Here is a 23,098-nt window from a genome sequence, read left to right on the forward strand (position 1 = left end):
CAAAAATAGAAAGGAAAAAAAAGAGGCCCAGTCTCAAAAACAAAAGCATATTAAATGTGATTAAGAGGAGAAGGGAACAATTTTAATAAGGAACATCTAGGGCTAAAACATACAGATCACAGTGAATTAGAAGTGTCTCCTAAAAGCCACAAGTGTTAAAACTGGTTCTATACTCACTGTAAGCTGGGAAGCCAAATAATACTTCATTTATGAACTCTTCCCTAATAAATATGCCATTCATTTTACTCCATATCTTGTCTAGATAAGGACTGTAATCCTGAGTCAAAGGCAGCCTAGAGCTATTTAAGCCGTTCACTAAACCTGAATACTTTCTTGCCTAAGTGATTCGAAAAATAAAAATGCTCTTTATTTTGTGCTAATAGCATCTCAATTACAAAACTTCCAACTTGCTATATTTAATTTGCTTCCTCTTGCTGAGTTCATAGGAATTCATACTTCAAAATGGTTTACTCAACCTGAATACTTTGGTTAAGTGTCTAGGACTGAATATACTTCTCTGTTGCTTCAGGTGATAACAAAAGCCTCCCAAAAAGGTACATGTGATGAGGGAGAGGGAAAATAAAAGAGTCTAGTTGATTTTTTTCATTAAGGAAGGAACCAGAAGCAATAATTTTACTTTTAGAAAATTCAGTTATTCATTGACATGCCGGGCAGAAATCAACAGGCTCCGGTGAGGTACGCATAGTAACCTGTAGTTCCCATCTTTGTTTCAAATGTGAGGAACACTAGCTATAGGATAACCCTTTTCTTCAGAGTGGCCTGGCTCAGTACAAGCATCCAGATACTTAAACAAATTAACGCACTAAGAAAATATATCAATAATAAAATAAAAACTGTCAGTAACAGCCAATAAAGACATTTTACCACTTTCTGGAGACTGAGTGGTAACCCAACCAATGGACTTCATCACAGCTTTCTTCCAGGTGGAGTAACGGATTTCACTTTCTAGAATTAAAATCAGAGGAAACATGCATGAGATGTAGTTTGTGGAGGTGGTCAAAGTTGAACACTTAAGGTTTACTCAGCGGTCCTAATAGCTCATGTGCAATCACAGTGAGTCTTTACTGGACAGCAGACTTGGTAATTCACACCTGGTGGTGCCTGGCAGTGAGCTCATGAGATGCTTAGAGGCCAGAGGAAGCATGTGTGATGGCAGTTTAGCAGGAGGCTAAGGGAGATGGGGAGGCAGGCTGTCTGCTGTGAAGACAAACTAGTCACAAGAAAGTCGGGGTGATCTGAAAAGGAAAATGCTATTGATTTGCTTTTTCTTCTTTTTGGGGGTGGCTGACATGGAGAGAGAGGTTAAGTACCATGTGGACAAATCAGATTTGATTTTGGTCCAGTTGAAGGAATTAGCAAATACTGATTGCTCACAAGATTCAAATCATCACTGCCCCATCCCTAGCATCTTAAGGTAGAATTTTTAAGGTGAAAATATAAAAAGTCCACGAAAATGAACAATGATGCTGCCCTCCTGCATAGGACTAGTTAATGGAGTATATTTCCCTTCTCACTTTGTTTAGTTTTCCCCAAGACCATGTTGTCCTTGCTGGCCTACGATCTGCCTGCCTCTATCTCCTGAGCACTGGGATTATAGGGGAGTGTCACCCCATCTGGCTTTCCCTTCTCATGTAAAAGAACAAACACCCTAAAAATCTAAAAGCTGTCATTGGCAGCTTCTCAGGCTAGTTTTTTTGCTTGTTTTGTAATTGAAGTAGCAGTATCATTCTCCTACATAATATAGAGAGGACCCATTTCCTCTCATTCATTCTTGCTGGGGAAATCCAATATGCTTAGCAGCCGACAAATCAAAGGGTAAAAATTTCCCCACATGAAGGTTATTTTCAATGTATTGCATTAAAAGATTTATTCTATATTTGTATTCTACATGCCAATATCCAATTAAACCAGCACTGTTTTTGAAGATTTTTTTTTCCATTGTATATTTATGTCCTCTTTGTCAATAGGTGTGTGGATTTATATCTGGGTCTTTGATTCCATTCCATTGATTAACCTGTCTGTTTTTAAGCTAATACCATGCAGATTTTATTACTATAGCTCTGTAATAGAGCTTGAAATCAGGGACGGTGGATACCTCTAGAAGTTCTTTTATAGTACAGGACTGTTTTAACTATCCTTTTTTGTTTTTTGATATGAAGTTGAGTATTGTTCTTTCAAGGTCTGTAAAGAATTGTATTGGAATTTGGTGGGGATTGCTTTTAGTCTGTATAGATTGCTTAGGGTAAGATGGTCATTTTTTTCTGTGTTAATTCTATCAATCCATGAGCATGAAAAATCTCTCCATCTTCTGAAATCTTCTCCTATTTCTTTCTTCAAAGACTCGAAGTTCTTGTCATACAGATCTTTCATTTGCTTGGTTGGAGTTACCTCAAGATATTTTCTATTATTTGTGGCTATTGTGATGGATGGTGTTTCCCTGATTTTGTTCTCAGCCCATTTGTCATTTTGTATAAAGGATGGCTACTGATTTTTTTGAGTTAAGGTGTTTGTCAGCTTTAAGAGTTCCCTGTAGAATTTTGGGGGTTGCCTTTGTATACTATTATATCATCCCCTAATAGTAATACTTTGCCTTCTTCCTTTCCAATTTGTATCCACTTGATCTTCTTTGGTTGTCTTATGGCACTAGCTAGAACTACAGGTACTATATTGAATAGATATGTAGAGAGTGAACAGTCTTGTCTTATTCCTGATTTTAGTGGAATCCCTTTTTGAGTTTCTCTCCATTTAATTTGATGTTGGTTGTGGGCTTGATGTAAATTGCCTTTATTATATTTAGGTATGTCCCTTGTATCCCTGACCTCTCTAAGACTTTTATCATGAAGGGATGTTGGATTTTGTCGAAGACTTTTTTAGCATCTAATGAAATGATCTTTTTTTTTCTTTCAGATTGTTTATATGATGAATTACACTGACAGATTTTCTAGTGTTGAACCATTCATGCATCTCTGGGATGAAGCCTACATGATCATGCTTGATGATCTTTTTGATGTGCTCTTAGATTTGGTTTGTGAGTATTTTATTGAGTGTTTTTGCATCACTGTTCATTAGGGAAACTAGTCTGTAAATCTCTTTCTTGGCTGAACCTGTGTGGGGTTTGGGTATCAGGATGACTGTGGCCTTATAAAATGAATTTGGCAATGTTCCTTCTGTTTCTATGTTGTGGAATAATTTGAAGAGAACTGACAGCTCTTCTTGGGAAATCCTGTAGAAGAGGGAATCCTACAATCCTTCTTTGGATTGTAGGAATCAGAGAGGTCAAGACACCAGAGGAACATAGCCCACAAAATCAACTAACCAGGGCTCACAGGGTCTCATAGAGAGTCTACCAACAATCAGGAACCCTGCATTGGTCCGACCTACATTCTCTGCATATATGTTACAGTGTGCAGCTTGATGTTATTGTGGGACTCTTAATAGTGGGATGGGGACTGTCTCTGACTCTTTTGCCTGCTCTTGGGACCCTCTTCCTCCTACTGGGTTGCCTCATCCAATCTTAATATGAAAAGATGTGCCTAGTTTTCTTATGACTTGACATGCCATGCTTGGTTGATATCCTTGGGAGGCCTGCCCTTTCTGAAGGGAAAGGAGGAGTGATGAATCCGGGAAAGGAAATGGGTAGGGGAACTAGAATTTTTTTTTTTTTTAAAAAAGTTTTATTCTTTAACTATACCTTCAGCATTGATCTGAGGTTCAAACCGCTCCATTGTTACAGCTGACAAATCCTCAGGTTCAAGACTCCAAACACCAACACCCTCTGCAGCTCCAGCTGCCATGGCAGCTCCTAAAGCAGTCGTTTCGGGCATGGATGGTTTCACTGAGAGGAGAAAGCTATGTCAAGAATTTTGTAGTTATACATGCCTGAAGGATCAGTTCTTCCCAACATTATTACTTCTGGGGTTTAAGGGAGTGAAGGATTACTAACCTACTGGAATATACAGAATGTCTGCTTGTAGCTGCATAAGAATTTTATTGCTGGTCATTCCTCCATCTACCTGCAAATGACTGAGTGGAATTCCACAGTCGCGGTTCATGGCATCCAAAATCTTAAATAAACCAATGCAATTAGCATGATGAGACCACTTCACAGTAATATGTCTAAAAACGGCAACCCCTCACACACAAACCTGGGAGTATTTCTCAAAGCCAGCAAGAATGAAACTGAGACACTGTATTCTGTTCTTCCAAACCCTCCTCTATCTGGTTGTAACCAAACTTTTCTGGCTTCATGCTTCCTTACCCACCCTCCTATTCAGTGAGCTAAGCATTCAATTTGGCATCTTCGTTTCCTGTGCTGATGTCTACATTTGTGTTCTTTCCTTTGCCTAATATGTACTGCTTACTCTACTACCTAGTCTTCTCTCCAACATAAGATGCCCAGTGGGTAGTGATAAGGGTATTTATAAGATAATGAGACTTGGCAGAGGAGAGAAGGCACACTTGTATTTAGAGTACTATTTATGTAGGCTTCAGTTTTCAATTGGGAACACTTTAAGTACTTAATAAATTTAAGGCATAAATATATAATGAGTATCTAATTTAAGGGTGATAAAAAGGATCAAGCATAAGAAAAATAGGCTTATATTCATTACCTCTCGGGTTTGGAAACAAACGGCTTCTAATGCAGCAAAAGCAATATGACATTTATTGGTGAACTGAGTGAGTCCACAGATGATCCTAAAATACACACAAAAGATTTTCAGACTAGAATGATATAAATAAATCAATGATTCTCTTTTTCTTCCCCAGCTTCTGGCTTACAGTCCTTTTGCCCTCTCTCTTTCCATGGCCCCTCCCTCTTTGGGGAGGGGGTGTAGCTGTCCCATTTATAACTGAGCACTTTACTGACGCTTCTTTTCTGTATTAACCACCTCTTCCCTGATGAGGACTGAGAGATGCACTAATCTATGGGTATAGAGACAAAGACTTAAAGGAATGCTCTGTCACTTGATTGATCTTATGTCCCAACAATGTAAAGAGTGAACTCAATAGACAGAAACGTAGGCAGGAAAGAAAATTGAATATATTCACTGAGTAGTTCAGAATGTCCTTATAGTCTGTAACCCTATATCCACAGGTGGCAATAGCTGTGATCTAACAGAACAGATGATATTAACATAAAATCAAATCACATTCATTTAGATGATAGTGTGCTCGTCTACAATGTACAGGTAAAAGTAGAAAAAAAATTAGTTACTAATTTAGTAAACAACCAAGACCTTTCAATACATATTGTTAGCCCTATTCTTTCAGTATTGCCATTAATTTTTATTAGCATATATTAGTTAAACCTAATGAGATTCATTATGATATTTTCATATATCTACATAGTGCTTTTTTGAATATATTCAATCCATTATTCTCTTACTCTTAATAATCCCCTTTCTCTACTTTCATGTCTTTTATTATCATTTACTTTTCAATTAATACATAATAACTGTGCATATTAATGAAGTGTTGTTAGAGGTTTGGAGACATGTATATATAATGTGCAATGATGCAAGCTTAGCACTCCATGCATTTATCTTATCTTTGTAATAGGAACATTCAATAGCCTCTTTTCTAGCCATTTTAAAATATGTAGCAAATTACTTATAACTATAGACATACTTACCCTCTTGCACTGGGCTCCCAATAAGGTGCATATAACCCTGAAAATGCTGGAACAAAGTAGCACCCATAAGAAGTACCTACTTCTTTAGCAAGTTTTTCTAGTATTAAAAAAGGAGAAAGGCAAAAAGAAAATCAAATCAGTATCTTGCTTTGTTAAATAAACATATATACTTTCAAATTTACATCAGGATCTTTCATTTCTAGTTCATTAGTAGTAAAGTGTTGATGGGGGATTCCCCTTTGTATGCTGTGAATACCATTGGTTAATAAACTGGCTTGGCCTGATAGGACAGAACAGAGCTAGGTTGGGAAACTAAACTGAATGCTGGGAGAAGGAAGGTGATGTTAGGAGAAGGGGAAGCCATGCATCCCCACCCGAGACAGACACTTGAACTTTACCCAGTAAACCATAGCCTCGCAGCAATATATGATTACTAGAAATGGGTTAAATTAAGATTTAAGAGTCAAGAAGAATCTAGAGCTAACTGGCCAAGCAGTGATTTAATTAATATAGTTTTTGTGTGATTATTTCGGGAGTCTGGGCGGCTGGGAAACAACAACAACAAAATGTCACTAATTACAAAAAAATTACAACAAAGTGTCACTAATTACAAAAATTACAACAAAGTGTCACTAATTACAAAAATTACAACAAAGTGTCACTAATTACAAAAATTACAACAAAGTGTCACTAATTACAAAAAATTACAACAAAGTGTCACTAATTACAAAAGAATGCTAAATAAGAACAATAAGAACATTTCCCCTTCATTGACTGCCCCCACCAAAAAATGAGCTCAAGAAACTGGATTAATTTCCTTTAGGTATTTTTGTTCATTTCCATGTGTATGTTTGTTGTATGTGTGTACACAGTGAGGGTGTGCATGCATGTAGATGCCAGAGGTCAACCTCAATGCTTGGAACTTGGGAGATGTCCATCTTGTTCATTAAGAAAATGCTTCTCACTGGCCTAGAACATGCCACAAATGCTAGAATGTTGAGACAGCCAGCCCTAAGAATCCACACGTCTGCAGCTACCGGCCTTGGAATTAGATATAGAAGCCAGCAAGCTAGTTTTTTTTTTCCCAATATAGATTCTGGGGACCAAACTTAGACCCCTGTTCTTGCACTGCAAACACTTTACCTACTGTTCCCAGCCCTATTTCCATGATTTTGAAGTTCTTTGATTAGGAGATGAGGTGGTTTTGCCTCTGACGCCTAACCAGAAATGCATTTCTGGTTGTCTTACCTTCAGGAGGCAAAGTTAAACAGGTAGATGACTAGCTATGTTCAAACTAATTATCCATAGACTGAATACAGCCACACTAATACTTAATTTATAAGTACCAGTGTTTCACCGTTCACTCTAACCCAGGAGTTAGTGCTCCTTCTTATCAGATAAAGGTAATTACACTGCTCTACCTGCCGAGCCAGGCAGCACTCCTTGGTGTTCAATTTCATGCATGAATCATTTTTATGTCCCATCTCGCCACTTTATTAATACCCACCACAAATTACGCCAATTCATTGTGCAATCAATCTTCATAAAATAGTCTTTTTTGGAGAGATCAAATTTACATAAGGGGTCTTACATAATTCATAGATCAGGGTAGTGGCAAAGTAAGTATTTACAGATTGCAGGGATAAAATATTAACATTTTTTCATTCATTCTTTAGATGTTTTCCTTTGAAACTTAGTCTTGCTATGTGGCTATGGCTGCCCTATAACTTGCTATGTAGACCAGGGTGGCCCAGAACTCATAGAGATCCTATTTTACATTTTAACTTCTTACAAAACATACTCACCAATTTCCTCTGAGGACTTAATAATTCCAAGGTTGTCTCTTAGCCAGCGGATTACAGCACCAGCTATAGCTACAGAACCCTAAGAGAAAAGGAATCCAAGATAGAATATATGTTGCCACTAGAAAGATCATTCTGTCCTTTCTAGTATGTATGATAGTTTTAAGTGGAGAACCTTCAAACAATTCTATTTTGGGGTCCCTACAAATACGAAAAACTATAATTTCTCATACAAACCATTTTACCTAGACCATGAAGTAGTGGACTCTTCCAGTGCACCCTTGAACCTATCCTAATAGGTAGTCATTCATATTTTGAGCAGTTTGATCTTTGTATAACATGATAAGCTACTTATGCATAGTGTCACCTATTAAAAAACCTTACATCATCCACAAAACTATTGCAATGAGACACGCTAAAAATGTAAGTATATTTTATGTATCTAAATAGCACAGGAAAAAAATCTAGCGAAGACATAAGTGATTCTTTGAAATCAATCACGTGTCACATAAATGAGGCAGTGGGTTAGATCTCTAGTATTGCTCCTACACCCAGTCAATCTCCAGGGGATTGGGAAGGAAAAATAAGGGTAAAAATGTAATTTTAGTCACATGTGAGTTGAAATTTTAGTACTTAATTGCTATGTGATCTCAAATAAATTATCTAGGCTTACTGAGCTCCATTTTTTTAACCTACAGAATGATGGTAACTATTACAATACTTATCTAAACAACCTACCATGCCTCTTACTATGAGAATACATGTCAAGGTCCTTACTAAACATAAATACTAGCTTCATTAATCTTTGTCAGTAGCATATACTATGATTACATGTATATGAAATGGCCAAGATCAGTAAACTCATTGAGAAAAGAAGTAGATTAATAACTGCTTAGGTCTGAATGGGGCAGGGTTGGATGGTATGGGACAGAGCTGTAATGGGGCTTTTCTTTAGGATTATGAAGCATTCTGGAGTTGTGCTATTGTTTGCAGAAATGTATGACTTTATGAGAAACAACAGGTTCATATTCATGACAAAGGTAAATTTGGGGCTAGAATTGTAGCTTGTTGGTAGAGTAATTTGCCTAGCATACACAAGGCCCTAGTTTCCATTCCAGAACCACAAAATAAAGAAAGAGAAAGGTAGAGAATATTACCAAAAAAAGAGAGATGTTTTGGTGGTTGGACTATATCTCAATAAAGCAATTATAAAAATGTATTAGACCAAGGGTTTAGCCCTGTGGCAGAGAACTTGTCTAGCATGCTTAAGGTCCTAGGTTCAACCCCAAATCCTACAAAAACAGATGAACAAACATATCCTGAAGGCAGAAAATACATCAAAACAATATTTAAAGATTCAAATTTATTGCTCTGAAGTCCCAACCATAAAATGACTGAGTCATTCCACACCAAATACCAGATGACATTAAGGTAAGAACCTGTTACCAGGGCAACTACATGAATTTCACATCGTCCTACTGACCATCATTTGCAATCTATAATTCCAACACTTGGGGAATGGAGTGAGGATGATCAGTAATTCAAGGCCACCCTGGACCAGTTAGTTACTTAGAGGTCAGCTTGAACATGAGGTCCTCCCTTAAATTAAGGAAAAACACTGAAGAAATGGTCCAGAGGTTGAGTACCAGCTGTTATTTTGGAGAACCCAGGTTTGCTTCCCAAAAAACAGATGACAGCTTACAACCATCTGAACCTAAGTCTCAGGTGACCCAAGGCCCTCTTCTGGCCTCCTTTAATACTGTAAAATAGTATGCAGGCAAAATACCCATATATATATATATGTGTGTGTGTGTTAAATAATATTATGTTAAATATAGAAATATATAAAAATATAAATATAAAATTATATTTAATATATGCTAAATAAATAAACAAAATAAAACCAACCAACCAAATGTTCCTTCTTGATATCAGTTGCCAAAATGCAAATGAATCAAAGAATATAGTGATTTACTCCACCAGGTTCTATGAGAAGTCACTATATATCACCACAAAGAATAACACAGTTTTTCCTTATACAATAGCTTTTTATGCAAAATTATTAAATGGTAAAGTAAATAAAAAGAAAATCAAAATTAAAGTATATTTAACCCAACACATTAATGCAAAATTTAAACTTGTCATCAATATTCAAATCACTGAGTTCTTTTTTGTACTAAGTTTAAAATCTAAACTACAATTTATAAAATTATTATTATTACTATTAATATGTGTATATTCACACCCCCCCCCGCTACAGTATGGGTGTGGAGGAACCACTTTCTGGAGTCACAAGATGGCTCATAAGGTAAAGAAAGGATCCTGCCACCAAGCCAGTTACGCAGAGTTCCATCCCTGTGACTCACATGGCAGCGGTAAGAATTGCCATGCCGTGCATCTCCTAAATTAATAAACAAATGTGATAAAAAGGAAAAAAGAACGCAGCCGGGTACAGTGGCACACAGAGGCTAACCTGGGGTACCTAAGATCCTGTTGAGAAACAAAAGTGACAAGAAGCAGCAAAAGCAGCCAAAGAAGTAACGTGGTTTAAGCAGAAGGGAAACCAAGGTTTTGATTACAAGGTGACAACTACAGAGCATTACCTCAGTTAAAGCAAACGCTTTCAAAAGTCCGAAGCCACAGGGCCCACAGGGTGACTCAGTAGATGAAGGCACCGACTACCAAGCCTGAGCCAACTCCCAGAATCTACATACTAGAGAGAAGGCTGTCCTATGAGTCCCACGCCTGCACTGTGGCAGGTATGCTCACAGCCACTCGATAAAGCTTTGCTTTTCAGGAGTCAAGGAGTGTTTCATTGAAGAAGTACAGTGAGTAAGTGACAATAAAAGTAGCTAAAATGTGTATCTGAAACAAGAATAGAATGTTTGTATCTTGATATAATGTACAGTATGGTTTAGACTTGAAAGAAATGAATAAAAATGAGATAAACCTCTTAAAATTGAAATGCAAAGCATGTAAGGGTATTGGAGAGATGGTTAGCGGCTAAGAGCATTCGCTGCTCTTCCAGACCCATGTTCTGTTTCTAGCACTCACATCAGCTGGCTCACAACCACCTGCAGCTCGGGCCCCAAGTAATCTGCACCCTCTTCTGGCCTCTTTGAGCACCTGCTGACACTTACACAGACAAACACACATGAACATGTGTTTAATGAGTTCATTAAAATGAACCTAAAAAAGACACGCAGTCTTCTGAATTCAGAGGCAGGAGGCAAAATAGAGTATAATGTTTTGAAGTTGCACAGGAAGAGAGTACAGAAGAAACCAACAGTGCATCCTAAATACAAAGATGCGACTTTGCAATGCCTCACCTCCAAACAGGCCCTAGGGCTGTCTCAATGCATTGGGAGAGGTGCATGTAAGCACATAAACAACACTAGCTGCACTTGATGGAAGACTCAATAGAAGATTGAGGAGGTATTAAGAAAAAAACAGAGATAACAGGACAAGGTGGATGTATTATTTACAATAGGCTGGCATTGCTGGCTAGCAAGCCCTACAAAACCACTTGTCTCTGCCAAGAACAAACCACAATGCCCAATTGTTTTTCACATGGGTTCTGAGGATCAAACTCCAGTCCTCATGCTTCTAAAGAAACTTTAGCACCTTTACAATTGAGCTACCCTCCTCCCTCCAAGAATGTACATTACAAAAGTCCATAAAATCTTTATTAATGGCATATGTTCATATTCTTAACTGATGTAGTTTTGGTAATTCCTAATGTTTATGTTCTTTTGTGATTCCCGGGTACAATGGAACCCCTAACTTGCTTCTAGTCACAGGTGAAGGATTATGCAAAGATGCATGTGGTTATGTGACGTAAGACCACTGCTCTCCTCTCTCTGGGACTCCCCCTTTCCCTTTATTCTTTGAGGAAGCTGAGGGCCAAGTGGAGAAGGCACAGAAGCTACAAGTGACCTCTAGAAGCTGAGAGTGGTCTCTAGCTGAGAGCTAGAAAGAAGCTGAAGCCCTTTGTAGAAGCAGGAACTAGACTCTGCCAAAAATCCTTTATCAGGCTGACAGCAGATGAAATGCCAGATAAGCCAAAGCCTCAGTCCACACCTAACTACAGCCTTTTGAGATGCTGGATAGAATACCCAGAACTGAGCAGAAATAATTGTGCGTTATTTTAAGTCACTCAACCTTGTGGTAATATGGCGATTTATCAAATAATTGGCTACTACAGAGGTGTCCACCTAAAATGGACAATCTTGCACAAGAAAGATAAAAATCTCTGAGACAATAAATATTAACATGATAATCACAATGTAGATGTAGACAAAGAAGCTAGTAAATGAATATAAAGAAGCCTCTAACACTTACGTGTAAAAGGAGAAAAATACGGGCTTAACATAGGATTTAGTTTTGTTTACGTTCTTTTATAGGATAGAGGGATGGAGAAAACAGTCTGGCCTCTGAAAGTCTATGATGGGGTTTGGCAAGTACTCAGACAAGCTGTCCTCTGACCTTATACCCATGATGTGTCATGTCCACCACAGCCATGTGCGTGCTCACACACACACAGAGTTTTTTAAAAGCCTATGTCTTAATAAGTAAATTCAGAACATGGAAGTCTCGGGCTGTAATTCAGGACAAGTTCATGGCCATATTACAGGCCCCCAAAAGGAGGTTTGTTTTCAGAAACAATACTTAGAAAAAGAAGCGGAACGAGGAAAAGGAAAGGCTGGCTTCAGGAAGACAGGAAGATAGTGTCCTACTGAGAGATGACAGAGGGAAGACAGAGCCACATAACTGCCCTGCTTTGTTCTACTTTCTACCACCATGGAGAAATAGTTTCTAAACAGAAAGGGCGGGACAAATCGAAATAGCTTGACAACGGACTCTAGTTTCAGGATAGCATACAGATCATGTTCTCCAATTCCTTTTCACATGAGATGAAGTGAGAAGTCAGAGAGTTAGAAATAGTAAGCCTAGAATCACCTGCCAGTAGTCTGGGAGAAACAGAAAAAAACTTGCTCTTGGCAGTGAAGATGATGGAGATGCTTACATAAACGTAGTCAGTCATACTTTGAAAATGTTCTTTGTTTTAAGCACAGAGGATAACAGGCAAAAATAAAGACAGAGAAACCAGGAGACCTTGACTTAAATACAAAGGAACACTCATGCGGATGAGACCGGAAGTGTGCCGCATAGTAAGACTGCAGTTGTAAGCATGATGATATCTCATTTCTTTCCCTCTGTGTGTCAAGAAATAGGAGTGGCGGCCAGAAACTGCTTCCCCTCGAGGAAACGTGTCCGAAATGGTTTGTGCAGGACAAGGAATTCAATCAGGCTCAACGCGTGAAGCCAGAGGTTCAGGCAGAGCTCTACTTGTGCAGGGTGTGGAAAATAAGCACTTGTCAGCTTATTGGCTAAGGCTATGGCCCAATGGAAGATGATACTGGCAATAAGAAATTTTGTTCATAAAGAAATCCATAATAAAAGTTTACCCACAAAACTTAGTATCTGGAATAGAATTCCTTCCAGTCTGACAAAGACCTTAAAATAAGTGCTAAAAATATTTGAAAAAGCAAATTGGGGCATGACTTCCATTGAAAATCACAATGGCAAACCCAGACATGGTGGCACACATTTATAATCCACGGATTTGGGAGGCTCAAGGAGGAAGCTGGAAAGTTTGAGTCCAGCTGGGACTACAGAGTAAGGTCCTTGCTCAAAATAAACAAGAAATTGTGAAACAAATGAGAAAAGAAAGAAAATCAGCTAGATTTGAAAAACAAACCCCAAAAAAAACCTTTAACTAAAAATATGAAATGAAAGGGATACGCTCCAAGCCACACTGAAATGAGTCTATTAGTGAGTCTCTCCGCTGCTGCTGGGGTAGAACTCACAAACTTACGGGGACAAACTGCTGGCAACGTGTAAGCAAAGAGATAATATATACAATCCATGGCCTAGAAAGTCTACTCTTAGAAAAAGGTGTCAACATCTATATGAAAACTGCAGCAATAAGAAAGAGTGAAAAATCAGCTGTCTCTATTGACATGGGTAAATTCCCTAAGAATAACGCTGAGCGAGAGAAGCCAGATCAAGGAATTCAGGGCTCAGACTCAAAATGCACATGTTCATGCTTCTTTGTCTTTCCCCACCTCCTCTAACGTCTCAGACATCATCATCAAGTAAAACTAAACTCTAGTGCTGGAGGTGGCAGATTTGTCTTAGAACTCTAAATAAGCATAGGAAATGATGATACTAAAACTTAGGGCACTTTATCTCAGGGGACAGGGAGACCAGTGTGACTATGCATGGCAGGAAGGGGCTCTTGGAGGTTGCTGGTGTTCTGCTACTAGACTTGAGAAGAGATTACACCATATTCCCTTTGTAATAATTTGAGAAGATTTAAAGTGCGATTTAATTCATTTTTATTATATTTTAAAGCAATTTTAAGCTTAAATATATTTTATCATATTCTCCTCCTCTCCTAATCCATTTTTTGAGAACTGTTTTTATTTTTCTTGTATGGGTGTTTGACCTGCATGCAGTGCCCTTGGAGGCCAGAAGAGGGCATCATATTTCCTGTGACTGGAGTGCTGGAATAATGGGGTCCTCTGAAAAAGCTCATCTTAATTGATGAGCAATCTCTCCAGCCTTAATTCATACTTCTTCAGGTGTCTTAACATTTCACAATGCAAAACCACATGGATTTTATGTATTAAGGTTTATTTCAAAGACAGAATTTTGAAATAGAGGGTAGATACTGAGTTACTCACCAGGGATGCAGCACAGAGAAACAAAGAGATTAAATACATATAAACCAGGGTAGTTAAGAGACATGCAGGATGGGCTGAAAGGTTAAAAGATTCATCCACTAGCAACCCCAGAAAATGGAAGTAATGGAGTAATATTTGAAGGGATAATTGCTGAGAATTTTCCAGATCTGATGATAAATTGGAATCCAAGTACCTAACAGGATAAATAAAAATAAATCCAAACCCAGGAACATACAGCAAAGCTCCAGAGCACTGAAGAGAAAGAGGCGATGCTAAAAGCTCAAAGGAGATAAAAGAAACGATCTGCAGGAACTACATTTAAGCGGACAAGGCAGCAGAGCTCTCCTTAGTACCAGTGGCCAGCTGTGGTGGTTCAGACTATAACTCTAGCACTCAGGAGGCAGAAGGAGGATTTGGAAGTTGTGACTCGTCTGCGCTGTATAGGAAGACCATGTCTCAAACAATCAAAAGCACCATAAGGGATATAAAAAAACTAGAAATTTATACCTATCCCAAATGAGGACAAAAGAAATAAAAGCCTAAAAAAGAATGGGCTTACTATCCTACACTCTTGATTATGAAAAGATCAAGAACAAAATCAAAATTTGAATGGGGACATAAAAGGGATGGAACCAAAGAAACGCTGCTGGGGCTGGGTGCGGTGGCATATATACATAATGCCAACATTTGACAGGCTGAGGCAAGCATACTAGGGACCAGTTTGGGTTACAGAAAAAGAGTATGGATATGGAAATGAATATAATGGGTCAATAACTATGATTTGCTCTCAACTGTAAAAAAACTACTAATTACTGTATGTTGAAGAAAATGAAAACTTTCAACAACAGAATTCAACATGTTGAGCAAAGTCTCTAGGGATACGGTATTTGAAATCCTCATCATGGTTGAGAAATATTTAAAATATCTATCTATATATATACATATATATGTGTGTGTTTTTAGAAAACCTTAGTTAATTATTTTTAAATACAAAAGAAAAAAAATCACTAACTGAAAAAAAAATCTAATCAGTATTACTCTCAAATCCGCAGGAGAATGAAGGAATTCTCAAACATCTGGATGTGGTAGCTCTTATCCAGAAGCCTTGCATTTGGCAGTAGGACTTTCCAGGCCATACAGTGACATCCTATCTCAAGGATCAAAAGCAAAAACAGGGACAGGGGAAGAGTAAATGGGTGAAGACAGACAGCTATAGTTTCAGTTTGTAAAGAGTACAGAAAGTAACAATTCAATAGTTTTGATTTCTAAGCCTCCCAACAATTTGTCAAATTAAAGGCATGATTATTATATGTGTTGAAAGACTGACAAAATAATTAGTATAAATTTACTAAGTTTTATCAATCTAGCATCATTCCTTTTTTTAGTTTGTTTTGTTTTCTTAAAATGTTTTAAAATATCTGTTAATGGACAAAAATGTAAAGGTAAAAGGGGGGATTCTACCTACTAATATTTAAAAAGTGTTAATGGGCATGTGTATATGCATATTATGGCAAATGAAAAGTAACTTAGACAATAGCAGACTAGACCTGCACAGTTAACTGTCTTGAAAATAAGAGGGAAATAAAGCCCTAGATTAGATTAACTGCAAAGTTTTGTACAAATGCACAGCGGAGCAGGCTTGGCTTGAGAGAGAGGATATTTTAGCATATGTTCTGAGAACCAGTGGTATAAAGAAGTTGTTAGACTAAATTAAATAAACTCTCTGGCCAGAAGAGCAGGTGAATGCTTATGGCGAGGGACACGAGCCACTCTGCTGAGTACATGCTATATCACATGAAGAATAACCTTTTGATCTCTATGATGAGTGGTGATGTGGAATGCATCTAACACAGGGAGCTCAAAACTACCACGTATGTAAGTGATACCAGGGCAGCGAGGCAGTTTAAACCGGGTGAATAAGACCCAGACAAACTGAGAGATGCCTCCTAGCATTGGAGACCTACAGATGACCTAGCACCATTGCTAGGGATGCTACTAAGAAAATGTTTGAAACTGGGTGTGGCACATGCCTATAACCCCAACATTCAGGAAGTAAAGGCAGGAGGGTGAGAAGTTCTAGTTCATTCATCCTTAGCTACATAGGAAATTAAAGGCTGCTTGAGATATGCAGGCCCTGTCTCAAAAAAAAAAAAAAAAAAGTCAACAGCTTGGAATTCTATCTTTTCAAAAGAAAAGGAGACAAGAGAAAGATTTCACACTGGGTGAGAAGACTAGGTGACCCCCATCCTTGAAGCCTTTTCCAGATCTAAAAATACCTAAAATTATGTCTCTTGTACAAGAGCAACCCCCCCATATTAATACTACTACAATTATCGTAACCCCCAAACCATCTACTTTTATTTGAACAGTGCTGTCCTGAGCATTCTCCACGGCGAGGAATAAAGGAGAAAGGGGTTCATCCCGAGAAGTGTTAAGCTAGCTTTAATATGCAGATGCCTTTGTCTAAAGAAGAGGGGTCGAGACTGCTGTGGATATAGTTTGGGCAGAGGACACTTTGCAGGTTCAAGTCTCTGAGTTCAACCACTGGTGGCACGAAGAAGGGGGCTGTCGACCTACCAGCTGAGAAAAGATTTTAACTATGACTACAAGTCTAAGCCGTTGACTATATTATCATCAGGTATTCTAAGAAGCGAGTTCCCATAGGTGATCAGGCAGTCCCTCCAATGTTAGTTATACAGAGTTAGGAACAGACCTGGGCGGTAGACACCTGCTAGTACACATGACATGTGTCTGATTTTACAGACCAAATATTACTTCTGTGACTTTAAACCAATGTTTTGGTCTTTTTGTTTCCTTTCCTGATTCTGAAGCCTGAATCTAAGATTCAGCTGGAGCCTTGAGAATGTCAGGCAAAGTCGTTTATCACTGAGTTCTACCCACCCCTTTAATGTCTCTTGTATCATGTCCTACAACTTAGACCGCCATAGTCTATTATAATTTGCAAATGCATCTGAAACAGATGTTTCCTGGGATAACTGGGACAAATCACCTCTCTCTCTTCCTCACACCCATATGTAACATGATACCATGAAGAGACAAGTAAAGACAGCCGCTTTGCCCTTCTCTGCCCAAGGATTCACTATGGAACACTGGGCATTTTAGTGACTAAAGAAAGAGTTTTAAGCTCAAATAAGTGCTTGAGTCAGCCAATCCCTGCACTAAACTTCAAGGATAGAAAATTTGACATTGTACAACAAAAAAATAATATCCCCAAGGTGACAAAATCAATTTCTACCAACAACTGAGGAGATGGTTTAATCTTGTCTCATGGAAGTCTTGACCCCTAGTTTAGTTCAAGGATCAGGAGTCAAAAAAGTGGAACTTTTGAGTCCTGTATATTAAAATATATGAGAAAAGATGTTAGAAAACATGACAATTTTTCCAGGTGTGGTGGCTCATGTAATTGCATAAGGAGAAGGACTTTCATGAGTTCAAAATGAATTTAAAAGGACAATAGAGTTCTTGGCCAGCCAGGGATACATGACAAGATCCGGCCTCAACATAATATCTCTCCCCGCAGAATGCATGGCAATTTTCCTTAACTAGGAATGTATGTCATATCACCTGTACTGAATGAAAAGAACTTACTTCCAATGCATAATATACAGGCTTGTCTCTGCCGAGTTTATAAGCCACAGTGGTCAAAAGGCCATGTTCAGAAAATACACACTGTAGGAAAGAGAAACAAAGATTTTAGTGTGGAAAAAATGTAAAGAATACATTTTTTCTTTTTTTCCTTTGAGACACGGTTTTACTGTGTAGTCCTGGCTAGCCTAGAACTCACTAGACCCGGCTTGTTTTGAACTCACAGAGATCTACCTGCCAAGTGCTGGGATTATAAAGGCATATACCACCATGCCCAGCTTAAGTGTAAAAAAATTTAAAGTTATAACAGAATGCTTATTCATAATAGTTTCATCAATAAAATAATAATTACTAAAACTAAGTCTTGGTCAATAGTAATAAGAATACACTCAGATTGCTAAAAATTATTACTTATTTTAAATTAGATTTTCACTAAGAATCTGACATGATACTAAATCTAGAATTTCCATTAACACAATCAAAAGAATACTAAAATATTAAAAAAGCACAGGACTCTTATTAGAATCCCCCCAATTTCATGATTTTCATCATTGCTATTGAACCAAGTTAAACCATGATAAAGTTCAAGTAAAAGATGAAGACCCAAAAAGCACACTAATAATGAATTAGATTCAAGCATTATGTATCTAAATGTAAAGACGACTTTTTATCAATATGGACTTAGAAGAAAAACCAACCTTATGTCCTGTGTTACACAGTAAGAAGCACCCCGTTCCATACCTATAGGTGGAGGAAGAATGAACAGCAAATATTAGCACTACCACTCTTCAAAGCAGACATTTAACCTAGTATGATAAAAGTCATTTTATGAGCCGGGCGGTGGAGGCGCACGCCTTTAATCCCAGCAGAGGCAGGCGGATCTCTGTGAGTTCGAGACCAGCCTGGTCTACAAGAGCTAGTTCCAGGACAGGCTCCAAAACCACAGAGAAACCCTGTCTCGAAAAACCAAAAAGAAAAAAAAAAAGTCATTTTATGAAGCCTTGTAAAAAGGATTGAAAGCCAACAAATATAGCAATATTTTATTTGTGCTTTAATAAAGAAAGCTTGCCTGAAGATCAGAGTACAGTGCTAAGCCATTAGAAGCCAGGAAGTGGTAGCACATTCCTTTAATTCCAGGACTCAAGGCCCACGCTGGATTATACAAGATTGAAAAGAAGAGAAACAGAGCTCACACAAAGGTGATCCTAGCACTTGGGATCCCAGCCGTTAATGCCAGCACTAGGGAAGTAGGGACAGGAGTGACCATCTTGGTGGAGAGAGGAATATTAGGCGGGAGGAGACAGGAGTTCAGTGTAGTCTGAGGTCAGTGGAGAAAGTTGAAGTCTGAGGTTTGGTAGGGAGCATTGCAGTCTGCAGTCACTCTGAGGGCTGGATCACCCCTTTATCTGAGTCTTGGTAGACGTAAGAGCTCTCTAGTAGCTTGGCTGCTTTGCTTTTCTGATCTTCAGCTTAAACCCCAGTATCTGTCTCTGGGTTTTAGTCACTAGTCTTGCTACATACATCACATACTAAATATTCTTTTTAAGAGTATTTGTTTCCAAATTAGTCTAGAAGGAAACATATTGCGATTAATCAATGGGGAAAATGCAGGTACAGGATTTAGCATTTAGTCAGTCATAGGCCAAGGGTGTGTCTGTAAAATATGACTGAAATACAACAAATTCTACACTCGGTCGCAATTAACTTACTACCAGTCCTCACTGGGAGAAACAACATGAGTAGCAGCCATTCACTAAAGAGTCAGCCAGCTTAGCTATGATCTCAGAAAAACCACTATGTTCTGCCAGGGTGAAAGGCTAAGCATGGGACAACAGAAGGTACGGCCTGAAAACTAGGACAAAAGTCACCAACAAGGAGAAGCCATTTAAGGCTCTCTGCTCTCATTCTCTCTGCAGGAGAATATATCCTAACAGTGGTGGAATAATCAAAGCCAGAACTCAGCATTGCTGATATGGAAGACTGAACTGACTTTGTGGCGGTTTATCACTGTAAGTTTTGGATAAGCTTTGGACTCTGCCACTAATCAGACACTTGGCCATAAGACAGTTTTGACTTGGGTATGCAAGATCAGTTGCTAACCCCAACTGATACAAGTAAGGGTCACAGAGAAACGGCTTTCTGGTTTGTTGTTGTTTTTGCTTTTTTTTTTTTTTTTTTTTTTTTTTTTTTTTTTTTTTTTTTTTTTTTTTTTTTTTTTTTTTTTTTTTTTTTTTGAGACAGGGTATCTCTGTGTAGCCCTGGTTGTCCTGGCCTGGAACTCGCTCTATAGACCAGGCTGGCCTCGAACTCAGACAACAGTCTGCCTCTGTCTCCTGAGTGCTGGGATTAAAGGTATGCACCACCACCACATGGCTGAGAAACAGTTTTAAAGTGAGCAGAGATAACAAGGCTGCTATAACCACTGTTGACTCTGCCGAAACTGCCAGTTCCTGCCCCACAGGATCCTATGTTATGTGCTACCATGGTTACAACTGTGTTGGTGCCTAGCCTCTGAGCTGATGGAAGGTTGATGACAGAATCTATTACTATTACTATGATGGCTTCATTTTTCTTGGGCAATAAACACAAATCATGTGCATTTTTCCTGAAAAATATTTTCTTCATACACCATAAGAGTAATAGTTACTTTAAAATATTCTATCTCTCTACCCAAGTGGATTTTTTTTGGCTTGCTCAGTGAACAGGTGACACGTCCAAGAGGTATAGGACTACTGCATATTTAAGTTTGCACAGACACTTGTCAAACACACTAAGTGTGAGCAATATATTTACCACCCAAAGCACATGGCTTTCTCTACTTCTTTGCGGCCCATCACTAAAATGGAAACTGATTATGTTTTTTCATGTTGGGATTTTATTAAAAGGAGAAAGAAAGGCACTCAAGAAAAATAAAAGGATACTCAGGAATATGGAGGAGAGTATCTCAAAGAAGAGTTGCAGTTTACTAAAAGGCATTGCAAACAGATTTTATGCTTTTCTATTCAACTGTGTAGCCTGGGCTATCTTGGAACTCTCTATGTAGACTAGGCTGGCCTTGGAACTGACAGAGATCTGCCTGCCTCAACCTCTAGAGTGCTGAGATTAAAGGCATATAACAACCTAATAATTTTATGCTTTTAAAAAGCAAATGGTCCCAGCACTTGGGAGGCAGAGGCAGGTGGATATTTGTGAGTGCAAGGCCAGCCTGGTCCACAAGAGCTAATGCCAGGACAGGCTCCAAAACTACAGAGAAACCCTGTCTTGAAAAACCAAAAAAAAAAAAAAAAAGAAAAGAAAAGAAAAGAAAAGAAAAGAAAACAAACAGGGGGTCTGGAAAGATTGCCCAGCAGTGAAGAGTACTTGCTGCTTTTGCAGAGGACCTTGGTTCGATTCCCAGCACCCACATGGTAGTTCACAACAATCTGTAACACCAACTGCCAATTCCAAGTTAGCTGAAGCTCTTTTGATTCTATGTGTGCTAAGCACACATGTGGAACACAGACATACATGTAGGCAAAGCATTTACATAAAACAACTTATACTGGGGCTGGAGAGATAGCTTAGCAGTTAAGAGCTATCTTAAAGGCTTCTTCCAGAGGTCCTGAATTCAATTCCCAGCAACCACATGGTGGCTCACAACCATCTGTAATGAGATCTGGTGCTGTCTTCTGGCCTGCAGGTAAACATGTAGACAGAATACTGTATACATAATAAATAAATAAATCTTAAAAAAAACTTATTGTTAACTCACTTCCTATTTCCCTGTGTGTGCAATACATAACTTATCAGTGCTACAAATATGTTCCAAACACAACATCTTTTTTACTGGACCTGTTCCTTACTTTGGCTAATCCTAACCCTCTGTTCCTGGGTCTTCTCCCTTACTCTCCGCAGTGTCCTGTGTACCCCTGCAGTCTCTCCTTCTGTTCCCATCCTCTGAGTCTGTAGTAGTAGGATATAATGGTTTATAGCACGGGTTCATGGCCTCTAGCTGTCCCTTGCTTTGACCCCAGACTGTCATCACATTAACTGAGAACTCCAGCCACACCTAAATACCAGCTCATAAATGTTCAGAAGTTATCCATTTGCTATGGAGGAGAAAAAAAAAAGAACAAAAAATCAAAACAAAAAAAGGAACAGTCTTGGCCCTAACTAGCTTTATGGCATGTTTGTTATGGTATGAATGAAACATCCCTCACTGACTCATGATTTGAACATTTGGTCCCCAGCTAGTGATGTGATTTTGCAAAGTTTATGGATGCTTTGGGAGGCAAGGCCTAGCTAGAGAATATATGTCACTGGATGTATGCCTTTGAAGGTTATATGAAGTCCTCAACGTCATCTGCTTCTTCCTTCTGTCTGCCATGATGGGAACTTCTCCAATACATGGTCATGCCACTACACTGTTTTTCTAAATAGCACCCGCCCCCACAGCCATGTTTTTTTTTTTTTTTATGCTGAGTAGCTCAGGCTGATACGGAGCTCACCATTTAGCCCAGACTATCTCCCAATTACCTGGAATACAACTCAGCCACTGTGCTCATCTTGTCTTCTTTTCTACCATTTTCCTACCCTAAGCATCGCTACATTCCTATACTAAATCTTCCTATTTGTATCCTCAATAAGCGTCTCCTGCGCTCTCTAGGGTTACTCTTTTGCGAAAGCATCTCCCTAGCAGCATAATGGTTTGATTTGCTAGTACTGGGATCAAGTCCAGGGGTCGGTGAACGCTAGGCAAGTTCTCTACCGCTGAGCTAGAAGCTGGGCCCACTTGCATCATCATTTATGATGGTTCTGGCCTCACTTTGAAAGCCAACAACATGACTCTTATGTTTCTTATGTCGTGAAAGCTCTAGTATATATAGCAATAAACTGGATATTTTACATACCAATAACTGGGTATCTGTGTTGTTTCCCCTCAGGGTAAGAAATGTGAGATCAAGACTGTATGATTTGCTATTTCCCTTCTCCAACCTGCAGCCACTATATTATTACTTACGGGTAATTGACTTATGGACTTGCCTGACAATGGGAAAGAGATAAAGCTATTTTTCTGTGTCCCTACTATGTACTATCTATTGTGCTAGGTCACGGACAGATGGAGATAGCATCTGATTTACTAGCAGGAGTGTTCCTGGCAAAGGAGGAAAGGGAAGAAAAAACAGCCTAGTTTTCTATGACTCCCGATTCGGTTGCTGGAACACTGATTCAAAGAAAATGTTTCCACACTTAAGCTGACTCAAGAGTTCCTTCATAACCTGAGGTCATCACAGCCTACAAGGAATTCT

General features: G+C 38.7%; 1 protein-coding gene across 3 annotated transcripts in view; it reads right to left on the minus strand.

Annotated features, from left to right (window-relative positions):
• The window catches only part of Gk (glycerol kinase), an 82,039-nt gene that overhangs the window by 7,290 nt on the left and 51,651 nt on the right, over positions 1-23,098 (minus strand). For all 3 annotated transcript variants that reach the window (XM_050131855.1, XM_050131856.1, XM_050131857.1), the window contains 8 exons: positions 18,509-18,551; positions 17,814-17,894; positions 7,459-7,537; positions 5,654-5,750; positions 4,632-4,716; positions 3,965-4,085; positions 3,713-3,856; positions 886-966 (listed from right to left, as the gene is read on the minus strand). In XM_050131855.1, coding sequence (XP_049987812.1) covers positions 886-966; positions 3,713-3,856; positions 3,965-4,085; positions 4,632-4,716; positions 5,654-5,750; positions 7,459-7,537; positions 17,814-17,894; positions 18,509-18,551 — 731 coding nt within the window. The remainder of the gene's footprint in view (positions 1-885; positions 967-3,712; positions 3,857-3,964; positions 4,086-4,631; positions 4,717-5,653; positions 5,751-7,458; positions 7,538-17,813; positions 17,895-18,508; positions 18,552-23,098) is intronic.

The sequence above is a fragment of the Alexandromys fortis genome, unplaced genomic scaffold (genome assembly GCF_014885135.2).
Source record: "Alexandromys fortis isolate MF-2015 unplaced genomic scaffold, M_Fortis_MF-2015_v1.1 scaffold_385, whole genome shotgun sequence".
NCBI lineage: Eukaryota > Metazoa > Chordata > Mammalia > Rodentia > Cricetidae > Alexandromys > Alexandromys fortis.